Here is a 13,649-nt window from a genome sequence, read left to right as displayed (position 1 = left end):
GTAGAATCTGCTGATAGCAACAGGCAAATCATTCCACAATTGTGAAACAGATCCAGTGGAGATACGTGAAAGTGATTTTTTTCCCTTTTTGGGATGGCACCACAAGACGGTGTTCGTTTGTAGAGCGTAGGGATCTGCCGGATACATAGGTATGTAATAGCGAGTGAAGACAGTGGTGGTTTTGTAGGCCAAGAGCAGAGCTTTGAATTCGATGAGAGTGACTATAGGGAGCCTAGGAAGCCAATGTAACCTAACGAAGATAGGCATTATCTGTTGTACATGTAAGTTATGCACAACTTCATTGAAACTGAACTATTTTACAAGTTCGGACTCAATAGCCATAAGCGATAGAGAGTTGAAACATTCTTGATCTCAGTTCTTTCTGTCTTTCTTTCACGCATGCTTGATTTTAACTTCAACCTATATGGAAGATGGACAGTTAATAATTTTATGTACACGTGTGCAGTGTCTATATCTGTGCTCTGGAATCTTACACTGTAACCAAATGAGCCATGACTTGTTGATCATATCATTTTTACAGTGTTTTCACAGGGTAACAGGAGTGCCAGAGAATCCTCAGAGATGAAGAGCCTTGAGCCCTCACAGACAAAGTGTCTTGTCTAAGAGGCCTTGTATAGGCTTTACAAAATAAACATTTTTATTGTTGTTGGGTTTTCTGTACCAAAATTGGCCCAGGGCCCCCCTGGCCTCATGGTAGTTAAGGGCCACTGGGCACTGGCCCCACTGGCCAAGTCTGTAATCCATCCTTGGTGTGGTACTTTGTTTTTTGTGCTTTTACATGAGCCACGTTTTCTTTCTTGCGGTAACTTTACATTACTGCCCTTATCAAACCATCTTAAACAAAATCCCCAACAAAAATCCCCAACACTTAAAATAAACTCATCACATGCCATGACAAACGAAACATGCGGACTGCCGCAGGGTGAGATCCTAATCTGTCAGTCATCATTCAGTTAATACTCTATTTACAACTGTTTCAAATATATGATATGGATTGTATACAACAAATACTTTAAACTGGTTTAAAACCCCACCGCGAGACACGATACTATTTGTTACATGTTTTGCCAAAAATTCCCATACTGACATGTTAAATACCAAAAGAACTTCCTCAAACTTATTTAGACAAAGGACAACGTCAACACAATTTGTTAATTTCTCCTTTTCTGGATTCATTAAAGGCCCTCTACTTCCATCTAGACGACTACAACTGAAACTGCAACTACACTTGCATCCCATTCACTCAAGTATGGTTTTATACACACTACAGCAAAGCTGATTAATAAAAAACTACATATGACCATTGTAGAGCAAAAGAGAGAAAAACAGAATGAAAAAGAGAAAGAGAGAGAGAGTATTTGTGACAGATAATCCCTCTCTGTTCCTGTTGCAGTGAGAAGAATCATGAACTTTCTCTCTAAATGTAGGATGAGGAAAACTATTAAGGATGTCTTTGCTGATGTCTTTTCCATGTCCGCCATGCCTTTCCTGTGTGTGCATGTGTGTTTTATTGGTGCAACAAAACAAAAATATTAACAGTTTAAGTATTATATAAAACATGATGAAGTGACTACTTTTATTTTGTTTTTTTTTCACCTAAGATTTATTTATAAACAAAGTTCCTATCACAAAATTCCATGTACAGCTAAAGCAGCCGTTTTGTTTTTCATTTGTTCTAAACTGCGTGTGTCTACATGCTCTTGTTTCAGCATGTTTCTGCATGGTTTTCCTGACTGTCACAGCATTATATGGCTGCAGTGCTCTATGGTTGCCAATGGTTACTGAAGCTTCATCTCAGGCATGAGGCTGGGCATCAGGGGGTCCCACCATGGAAACAGAATGCGCTTCAGTTCATTGGGTCCCACGGCCCATTGCCAGGAGTCACATGGTACCACTATGACCAACCCCCCTATTCTTTCCCTTTAGAATCCATATATGAGTGGGGGAAGGGAAGGAGAGGAGGGAAGTGGAGAGAGAAAGTGTAAGGGTAGGGTTGAAAGTATCAATGCAAGGTGTTATTTACCGAATTAACAAACGAGTGAACGGGAGAGAGAGATTGAGAGAGAGAGAGATAGAGATTGAGAGAGAGAGAGAGAGAGAGAGAGAGAGAGAGAGAGAGAGAGAGAGAGAGAGAGAGAGAAAGAGAATATCCTGTATCCTCGGCTATACTGGAGGGGAGGAAATCACAGCTACAGCATTGACCCTGTACCTCTGCTTTAGCACATAGCCTGAAGCAAAGGAACACCACCAGAGAGAGAGAAAGAGAGAGAGAGAGAAAGAGAGAATAGGAATGATCAGGAGCATTTGGCTAGATAACAGGCTGTCAGAAAGAGGGGACTGAGAATGCATCTCAAAGCCTCATCTTCTGGGAGCTCCCTGGCTTTGTGAGGACATCTGTGGATTTTTGTAAGGATCCCCAAATTAGGAACGCTGTTGTGGGAATATTCCACTGAGAAGCAGGAACGTTGGGAATAGTGTGACCTGAGTGGGATCATGAGGCGGAAGAGGGATTGCTGAAGCATGGAGCAGGTGAGACAGAACAAACATTTACACACACACAGACATGTTACTCTTTTGCTATCAGCAGTGCTTTGGGCAAAGATGCTCACATCACTTTCTGGCAGCGGAACAATCCTCAGTATGTGTGTGTGTTTCAGTACACTACAGTGCAGCTTGCTTTTCCTTAGCTGATGTTGTTTACATTATGTTCTCAGGGTGATGAAAATCATGCAGAGAAAGTCCCACAACATGTCACATACAAAAGGGATGGTGTCAAAAGTGCATACCATTGTATATTTCATTTGATGCAGTGCTGCTAGAAATCTGATATTAGTAACTTTGCACTTGGAATGATGAAAATGCACCTGTTACCTGTACAGTTCATCCTAATCGATAACCTTAAAATGTAAGTTTTTAGTAAAGATAGCCATTCTCCTGCAGTTTAGGGGGTCTAAAAACATGCATTATTTTTATGAAGTGTATGAAAGGCGGTAACATCACTCCAAACAGTTGTTTCTCATCACACAATTACAATTCACAAAAAAGATGCTGATTCTCAAGAATGAATTTGCAGGTTGAGCATTATGTCACTCTGTCTCACTGCTTAGGGCAGCACTGGCTATGAGAGAGACACCATGACACTGCATATCTTTGCACTTTGCTTGTGTTTTCTTGTGTGTATGAGCTGTGTCTGAATGCCGTCTAGCATTCCTAAACAAGATTTATTTCTCCACAAGCGTGTCACATGCTGTTTTTCCGGCTCTCCGGTGATGAATTATTCATGTGCTCAGAGGGGAACACTGCATGTCTACAATCACGTCTTGCATGAGAATAACATCAGCCAGTTCAGGTGATGCCATCCACATGCAATTGTAACCATTGGTGGCACTGCATGCAACCATCGGATGGTTGCTGGGAACAAATTAGTGATGTGTAATGTGTGCATGTGAATATAAAAATAAGGACACAATGGACCCATGATGGATGTAACTTGTCTATGAAGAGTGGAGAAAAAGCTTAGTTTACTGTCATATAATAAAATGTGTGAAGCAGAAGTTTTGTTGATGTTCCCCCCAGATTATAGTGTGACATTCACATCTGGATACTGACATAATAACACTGAGTTATGAGAGGAATAGGAAGATGCTGGTATGTAAAGTATCTGTGTGAGCAGAGACAGGTCAGTCGTGGACGCCGTGTGTGTGTGTGTGTGTGTGCGTGCGTGCGTGCGTGCGTGCGTGCGTGCGTGTGTGCGCTCCTGCATGGAGCATTGCCAACAGGCAAATTACTAGCTAGCCAAACAACAGACCACCATGGGCTGAAATTAGCAGTTGATCAATAGTTAGAAAAAAAACAGTAACATAAACACACACTTGCTTTACAGGTGCAATGTGTTATGGCTAATGAAGAAATGAAACGTTAAAGCTTAAGGTTTCTGATTCTTATGCATAATATTTTTTCTTATACTTGACAATCTACTTTATACAGTATATAACAAATAAAAGTGTGTGTGTGTGTGTGTGCGCATTTAAGTGTGAGAGTGTTGGTGAAGGTCGTCTCATTGATCACATTTATGGAATGACTCTGTAGATCAGTAACAGTAGCTGCTTCATGAAAACACATTAAAACCTAAAACTAAAAATAACAACTGGTTTCATCTCTCTATAGTTTCACAAGAGTAGTTTGCCGGTTATTACTTCTATGTAAGAAGTAAACTGTACTATGTAAAGTTTGGTGAAATCACATAAACTGTAACAAACGTAGAAGCAGTATATTACACAGAGCAGAGACATTTGTGTAATGTTCTTTTTACTCTTATGCAATATATTCAGCATAGCATTTTTTACAGGATGTACATTACACAATGAACATATCAGAAAGTACGTACAGTATATGCATCTACAGATACTGTATATGCATCATATTAAACATGTAAGGGTCAGACAGAATGGTCGTCTTGTAGTGTTTCAACATTTGCCCAAAGGAAGTGATGTAAAGAGAGAGGAAGTGGAGGTATGTATTCTATGCCACATGTGAATTAGGAGGAAACAGGACGTTAGTGCTTTACAAGCGCAGTGAGATGCTCTCGGTGGTCAAAAATTGACTCTCAGCTCAAAAATGGAGTAGATGGTAGTTCATGTAACACAATACCATTCATAGAATTTCATCTTACTGCAGTTATTTTTACATTTACTATACTTTCCTGTTATAATATGGCAATGGCGGGTAGTTAGTGAATAAAATATACTGTAGATCCACTTCAAATATACAGTATCTGGTCTTGTGTATTTTCTTGCAGTCTGTAAAAGTTTACTGAGACCAGCGAAAACTTTGAATTAAACTATATACTAAATGCATTAACACAGATTAAATATTTACTTCAATATTAATTTAATATTCAACATTCAATATTTATTCAAGATTCACCCAAAAATGAGTTTTACTCCATAATTTACTCCCCAACATGCCATGCTAGGTGATTATGACTTTCTTCAGTTGCTCAAAATTTGAGTAATTTTGAAAGATGTTCCCAGCCTGGTAATGGCATTGGTGAGTAACTTATTTTTTGAAGCTCCAAAAAGCGCATATATCCTTCATAAAAGTACCCCATATGACTCCAGGGGGTTAAAACGTTTTGAGTAAATAATGTTAGTATTTTGAGCCAAATATTTAACCAAGATTGGTCACATTAGACTACACACGTAATGACTCCAGGTATCTCAATGTCGAGTCTCACTAGTTCTAAGAAATGCCAGAACCAATGAAACTCAACGTTGACATACGTGAATATTTTGGGGTGAACTATTCCTTTAAGTGTGGTAATTTGTTTAATAGACAAACACATTCAATGTGCACAACAAAGCCCAGTGCAGTATGCTCCCTAGATTGACTAGAGTAGAGTAGCCACTGAGGACATTGGGTCACGAACTCTGCGTCCTCTCCCCCTCGACACAGACACACGTCCCTGTGGACCCCTCAGATCTAAAGCTGTGTGTCCACTCAGCAGATGTACAATATTATAACATAAAAACCACACACAGTGTAATACAGGGTGCAGTCTCTACTGATGGACTGAATGACATGATAATGGACTGTACAGAAGCTGGAGAGCTTTATTAAGAGCACAGTGTGGATATGATGAGATAAGCATATGTGAGGGATTCAGCCGTGGTGAAGGCTTTGTTTAACAAACTTTAATTAACAGTTATTTCTGTCAGCTCTACGTATTGTGGTTTTGTTATTACACATAAAGTACACAAAATTCTCATGAGACTGATTTCTTTGAAGAATATTTAAAAAGCTTTGAGTATTGCAAACCCCTCTTTCTTTACACTCTGCCTCTCTCTAATGAGAGCCACATGGGTTGAGTCGGTTCCAGGGCAGAGTGCCACGTTCTCTGTATTTCTCTGCATTGTTTCAGCTTCAATGCCCTGAAGATGAGAAACTTTAAGGTGCTCCCTGATGTCTTCCAGAGTTGTGCAGTCACAAAGTCAAAATCTCTCACAAGTTCTGACACTTCAGGTCAGTTCAGGTTAATCCACAAGACAAAATAAGCGTACAAATGAAAAGTTTTGTTATGTCTTTATCCCACCGTGACCTAATGGTACTCTGCTGTTGAGTTTGTTAAATTGATCTAAGTGGTATAACAAGAGAGGTCGCTGTGGGATTGTTTGCCCGGTCTCTGTAAATGTGCCGCCGGTCGGCCAATAACAATGAGCCAGCTTGAGAAGACTTCCTACTGTATATTTACTCGGCAGTCGTTTCACACCCAAGACTTCCCGCAAATCAAACCAACATACCACACAAAGTCAGCTGCTCGCATTGCATTCTTCCAATGGAGATCAAAACATGAAACGCCTTTGACTGCTATTTTTATTCATTGTTTCGAAAAAAGTCCCAAATCCAACATTTCTGTGTGCTAAAACGACAGGTCTGAAGCAGTGACCTTTAAATCAATACTACATTTGCATGTCTGTTTTTCTGCATCAGATTGATTGATCTGTCATGACCACAGCGTGACCTGTAGTGCTCTTGACTAAAGTGCATTGCAACTTCACATTCTGCAGGTTTAGTTTCATTTCAAATAGTGATATTTTACTATGGTAAACATAAAAAAACATTATTTTATTAGTGTGAAAGTGTAACCAGTGACTACAAATACTTCAGATACTGTAGTAAAACCGTGGCTAAGGTAACTTCTCACAATAAGACACTCTATGTATCTTCCTATCTCTGTCTCTCCAAGTCCTGCACCTTCATTTTTTCAGCTGTTATGTCTTTTCGTTCCCTTCTATCGTTTTGTCTGGGTACAAAGAGGGCTTTGTTTGCGATGGCCTTGAACGCACCGCGCTTTGGCGCCCGTCATGTAATACGCTGCGCCGTCGCCAGGGGGGGCGCCGCGCCTCTGACTTCACAACAGTTCATGCAGCTCGCAGTGGGACAGGCCGAAGGAGAAACGGAGCGGATTCACATCGGGGCGAGGGAAGAGGGAGGGCACTGCGGGCTCACCAAACAACGGGAAAATAGGCGAATGGACGGAAGAAAAGCGGATAGGTGAATGCCACGGTGCTTATATAATTTTTAACAGACTTGTTTTCTACATTTATGCAAAACATCGCATTTACAACACATTAAACTCGAAAGCCCCTCTCGGTGTCCCCCTGCAAAACAAGTTAAGCAGTCCAATGAATGGAGTTGCATTTTGCCTTGTCGGAATACCTCCGTATCCAGAAAACGAAGTAAGTGTAACTTACGACTTTTCCTTACTAAGGCAAACTGTTGAGATTGTGTAGATGTTGAAATATTTACGCGATGCGGAGTTTGAAAGCAATGGATGTGTGTGTTGGTCAGAGAGAGCATGATTTCACAAGAGGATTAAGTAGCGTGGCGGTAATATGTACAAACTGAGACATAACTGATGAGTTACGTAAAGAAAATAATTCTAACCTTTAGTTTGGATTCATAATCAGTCACATTTGTATGATCTTGACATAACGGTGAAAAGCGAGAATGTTACGCCATTCGCACATTGTTTTCAGCGTTTAGCTGTCAATCACTCCACATGCTATTTACTTATCTGCTTTAAAATCTGATTTAACAGTAGTAACAGTAAGTAAAATGTAATTTCTCAAAAAAGTAAAAGTAATATTTGTAAATGATGACGAATGAAAAACATGTTTTGAACGAAATGTCTTTAACACGCTTACGTCATAACCTTGTAACAAATATTATCAGTTCCTCTTTCGTCTTTGTGTACGATGGCTTCTTAAGAAAAGGGTTTTAAAACAAAGATCCATAAACAGCATTTGTAAATCTTTAAATTTGAGTTGACTGTGTATGTGTTAGGGTGTGTAACGTACCACAGTGCAGCATCACTCCATTGTATGTCTTATCTTTTCCTTGTTATACATTTGTTTTTACGGGGAAAGATTTTCCCATGCTCTTTTTTGTGCTGATGTAAGGCAAGAACAAAATGATCATCTGCATTATATGCAGCAGGAATAGGTGGATTTTGTGCATCATTAGCTAGCCTATAGATCGCATTACATGATTACAGTAATAGTGGATTTACTGCACAGTTAAGTCAGCAGAATCTGCTCATGATAATACGTTTTAGAAGCGCAGTGGCATTAGTAATAGATCATGATTTGCATTACAGCATCTGACCATTCTGTACCTTCATTAGTCAACAAAATCCATGTGTCATGGGCAAACAATCAAAGCTAGATGTATTCTTTGTGTTATAATGAAAGTAATTGTACAGGTTAAATAAAATATTTCTTCTGTGATATACATCTCTTCCATGGATAAAAGAATGTCATATGGGTTTGAGTAATGACAGATAGGGATGGGTATCGTTAAGATTTTATCGATATCGATACCGATATTGATACTGCTTATTGATACCGGTACTTAGCAATACTGTTATTGATACTACACTCTATAATTTGATGCAAAAAACACATGATGTGAAAAGATGTTAAACATTTTAAGTTTCTTTATTACAGCTGAGCTTTAGAACTGCAGTTTACAAATGCTTCTGAGCAAACAGAAAATGCCACATAACAAAACGTGTGTGTGTTCCTTAGCATACCACTTACTGCACTTAGCATGTGCATAGGAGCACATCATAATGTAATTCAACATATTTACTTTACATCACTATGGTTATTTGGCTGGTAGACCGTATTTCTTTTTTCCTTTCTGGTTTTAGGTCTACATCAATTTAAGTACTATTTTCTAAGCACCTAATATTTTTTTTATTATATGTACTATTTTTTTATCTTTTTACTAGCACATTTACTTCAATTTACTAAAGTAAGTAAATATACTCCATGGCCGAATTATTAAAAACAATGTTATAACTTGTTCTCAAATAAAGGACTTTTATTTTGATGGTTTTCCGCAACGGGGTGTTAGACGGAAGCTTCATTGTTGTGAAACGCGGACGCTGAAAGCTCCACAAGCACAACCGTGCCACTCTTTCACTCATAAACACTCAAATCAAGCAGATTACAAATACATCGCGGAAATCATATGGTCCTAGATATCACACATACGTCGAGCAAACTTCGGCCATTCGGACATCAATCAGGGATGGAAAATGATAGGCAGCTGCAGCAGCCTGTAATTCGCCATTTAACACCCGAATACACAGAGATAAAACAATGCAAGTATCGATAACAGTATCGTTTGTCATGAAGCTTATCGATACTCTGGTATCGACCCAATTATGTACCGGTCCAAAAAAGTACCGGCTCTCGGTACCCATCCCTAATGACAGGATGTACTATCCCTTTAACAGACTTGTCGGCCCTTTCTTTGCAGATAATGTAAACGTTATTATTAACAATTGTAGCATAATACTCTTTTTGAGTTTGACAGTGAAGTAATTTTGATACATGTTATGACTTGAGTATATGCTACATTTTTTAATTGAAATATAACATGAATCTAATTTGGGGGCCCCTGACTCAAACCTCCTTCAGGAATTCAAAAGACACAGAGAAACCGGATGACAGACACAAGGTTATAATGATGAGATGGGACAATGCACAAAGGAACACAATGGGAATATACACAGTCCAGTGATTAGGTTGATGACAGTCAGGTGCGGGTGATGTCAAACACGGGACAGGTGAGGGAGTGTGGAGAATGCTGGGAGGTGTAGTCTGGGGGGAAAACTGGGGGGAACAGGCGTGAGGACAGACGTGACTGTGACATACATTTATCCCAGTGTTGTTTTCTTCAGGTGCTTTGGTGGATGTGTGTGTGAGCGAGAGAATGTGTGTGAAAATGTGTTGTCAACAGTGACTGCCTCTCTATCAGTCATGCCTAATTGAACCGTGATTCAATTATCATAAAGCGGTTAGGCAGAGAGGGAAGACAGGGTTAATGGAGAGTGAAGAGAGAACATAACATGTTTCAGATCATTTGGAGAGACCAGGGGCCTGCATTAATTCTTCTACCTGTTGGGCAGATCCTGCACCTACATTCCTTCTGAAACACTGCACCTCTGTCATTTCTGCTCCCATTTCACATCTTTTGAACGTGATTCTTATCTCCGCCACTGTTCCAGTTCTACTCAAAACTTCTGCTGTTACCCCTTTTCTTAAAAAAACAAATATGGATCCAACTGATTATGCTAACTATCGTCCAATTTCCAACCTACCGTATGTCTCAAAAATTATGGAAAAGGTGGTGGCCACTCAACTGCAATCATTTCTAGCTCACAATCATCAGTTTGATATATTCTAGTCAGGTTTCTGCACGCGTCACAGTACTGAAACCGCTTTAGTAAGGGTTATTAACGACCTTCTACTTTTTGGTGACTCCGGTAATCTTTCCTTACTCTTACTACTTGATCTCAGCTCAGCTTTCGACACCGTTTGTCACAAGCTGTTACTCAAGCGCCTCTCAGAGATTGGCATCTCAGTAGTAGCGTTATCTTGGTTCCACTCCTATTTGGTGGACAGACAATACTACATTACCATGCATAACTATAAATCTCCCATGGTCTTACTCAAACAGGGTGTTCCACAGGGCTCAGTTCTTGGGCCATTACTACTTATTATTTACATTATGCCAATTGGTCAAATTATCCGCCGCCATGGTTTTCAGTACCACTGCTATGCCGACGATATTCAGATTTATACCTCCTGCCGACCTGACTCTATACACCAAACTGCAACTCTGTTGTCTTGCATTGATGAGCTAAAGACTTGGCTAAACTCAAATTTTCTTAGTTTGAACGTGACAAAAACAGAAATCGTACTTGTTGGTCCCCCAAACCTAACAAAAAACATAACTAATTCTCCAAAACTCGATCTTGAAGCTACATCAATTATTCCATCGGCCACAGTTAAAGATTCTTCATTAAACTTAGATGCTTATATTAGACAACTTTCTAAAGCTGCATTTTTTCAACTTCGCCGTATTGCCAAACGCTTCATCGGCCAAAAAGATGCGGAAACATTGGTACATGCATTTATCACATCTCTCCTCGATTACTGTAAACAAATTATTATTGTTATTTGTAAAATGTGTATAATGTTATTTGTTAAACGTGTATTGTAAACGTGTATGTTATTTGTTAAATATGTCAATTGTATTCTGCACTGTCTGGGGCACGCTCCCAAACTTTTCACTCACCACGGCACACGTGCTGTTGGTGATGTGACAATAAAAGAGATTTGATGCCCCTTTTACTGGATTACCGGCACACTATGTCTCTCGTTTGCAATACATTCAAAACTCTGCTGCACTCATGTTAACTTACACCAAACACTCTGCCCATATAACCCCTGTTCTGTTTAATCTTCACCGGCTACCTGTGTCCTCTCGTATTATCTGTGAAATTCAGTGTTTCCCATTCATTGACGAGACTATGGCGGCCCGCCATAGACTATTTTGTTCCGCCACAGTCTTAAAACGAGCCGAATTGTTTTTCTTACAACAACATAACTATTTGTAACGTTGAATTCTGCACCGCTGTTTCGTTGTTGTGCCATTGTTCATGGCTAAAAATGCGTCCCCCTGTCTGTTGCTTCAGCACAATGTGCGCAGCACACACACAGACACATACTGTACAAACGAACGCACGCTCGCTCACTACTGTGTAAGCTTTCACGGTTGAAATGCAGACACGTGAACTGGCCAGGATTTAAGACGTCGCCAAGCCATACGGAATACAACATCGTTTGAGGGAAGTAAAATCTAATGTTTCAGTATTCACTGCAGTTATCCACAGTACAAACATGATTTTATCAGTGTACGACAGAGCAAAGAGATAGCATTACCTCATGGCGTTAACATCATTATGTTCAGCTTCATCAGCTTCAGCATCATATTATTTCCAGCTAAAATAGCAGTCTGCATATAGGGACATTTGACATACACCATTTCTGTCATTTAAAATGAGCAGCGCGTCTACACAACGGAGCTGTACGCAGCACGCGCACCCATGACATTTATAATGATTATCTTTTGGCGCTATATCTCTAATATCCGTCCTTATTTAACAAAAGCACTTCGTTAAACCTTTTCCAAATCGCCAAAATAGTTCCGTTTTGTTTTTATTGGCAAATTATTCATGTTTCGTTTCATTTCGATATTAAGTTTTAGAAAAATGTTTGGAGTATTTTTTTGTTTGTGGCTCACGTGCAAAACGCATTGTTTGATAGCCAGATGTGCTGGAGCACGAATTTGAATTAATGATGTGAATGACACTGTTTAAACTGTTAAAATAGTTTAGAATAAATAAACAGTTAATAAGTTATATTTCGTTTAGTTTCTTTATTAGGTTAGAAAAATGTTTTGAGTATATTTGTTTGTTGCTCAGGCCCAGAACGTAGTTTGATTGCCAACTGCCAATTTTAATGATTTGAATGCATGATGGGCAATGCATGAGTCTGCTTAAATTCCTCCTTTAGCTTCGGCTGTCGTCGTAAGAAAAATAATTTATACGGGAGCGCGCCACACACGATTACATGCTGCCCTGTGCATCACCGTCCAAAACGTGTCAATATATTTGGTTTGTCGGACATCAAGCAGCGCTGCTCAGACCGATAGGCGTGTACCGCAGGACAAAGCGTCTGTCATTAATTGCTCTTGCGTTAGGTCTGCGCAACGCGCGCATAAAGTTGAAAACATAATAAATCACAAACTTAACATTACTCTGTTGTGCTGAGAGAGTGTGCGCTTTTCTTACGGGTTAACTCTAAACAGTCGCCGCATCATAATAATGTATGAATGCTCTGGTCCGGATAGTAAAGTGATAGGCCTACTGCCATGCGGGGGAGTGGGACAATGGCACTGTGATAAAGGCCTGATGCCCGGCCTGCGTTTTAATATATGGTAATATATAAATTAGTTCAATTGTTAAACACTTTTTTGCTTCATTTTTGATGGCTATATCTATGGTGCCAATGATTAAATTACTACTATAGCTATGTATTCTTATAGATTGAGTCACTTAATTTTGCTCTTAAAATGCACCAGATTGCAGCGTTTACCTTTAAAATATGCTAAATTGTCTTATGGGGGAGCATGCCCCCGGACCCCCCTAGAGGAAAATATGTTTAGCCCCCATAGTCCCACAAAATTCTGCGGGAAACACTGATAAAATCCTTATGCTTACCTTTAAATCACTGTATGGTCTTACTCCTATTTATCTCACCGACCTACTCTCTTCCTATATCCTGTAGGGCTGTGTATTGGCAAGTGCCTCCCGATACGATACATATCACGATAGATGGGTCACGATACAATATATTGCTATGTATTTCGATACGATACGATACACATTTTGTGATATATTGCAATACTTTAAATAGAAAATGTAAAAAGTAGAGCTAGAAATACAACATGCTGTGCACCACCGGGGGTTTTCTGTAAGGATAAGTGTAAAAACATCCCTTTCCTCTGCAGAGTGGCCATGATGTGCGATGCATGGACCTTTAGATCAGAGGTTTGGGTTCTCAAACTGTGGATTGCGCCCCTCAAGTGGGTAGCACAGGGGGGAATAAGGTGGCTCATGCAAGTCACTTGGCTGTTGTGGTGCATTACACAGGGCTTGACATTAAGCATTGTCATGTGGTTGTCCTTCGGACAAGTAAATTTGACATTCA

The 13,649-nt window shown here is 39.7% G+C and overlaps 1 protein-coding gene across 2 annotated transcripts in view; it reads left to right on the top strand.

Annotated features, from left to right (window-relative positions):
* Positions 1 to 1,977: 1,977 nt before the first annotated feature.
* The window catches only part of arhgap23a (Rho GTPase activating protein 23a), a 72,006-nt gene continuing 60,334 nt past the window's right edge, over positions 1,978 to 13,649 (top strand). The window contains exon 1 of one of the 2 annotated variants that reach the window (XM_057345036.1): positions 1,978 to 2,550. In XM_057345036.1, coding sequence (XP_057201019.1) covers positions 2,542 to 2,550 — 9 coding nt within the window. In that variant the 5' untranslated portion in view covers positions 1,978 to 2,541. Of the gene's footprint in view, positions 2,551 to 6,984; positions 7,260 to 13,649 lie in introns of those variants that run through there. The other variant, XM_057345035.1, reaches the window with a different exon arrangement.

Source organism: Triplophysa rosa, linkage group LG11 (assembly GCF_024868665.1).
Source record: "Triplophysa rosa linkage group LG11, Trosa_1v2, whole genome shotgun sequence".
NCBI lineage: Eukaryota > Metazoa > Chordata > Actinopteri > Cypriniformes > Nemacheilidae > Triplophysa > Triplophysa rosa.
This window is presented reverse-complemented; position numbering and strand designations above follow the sequence as displayed.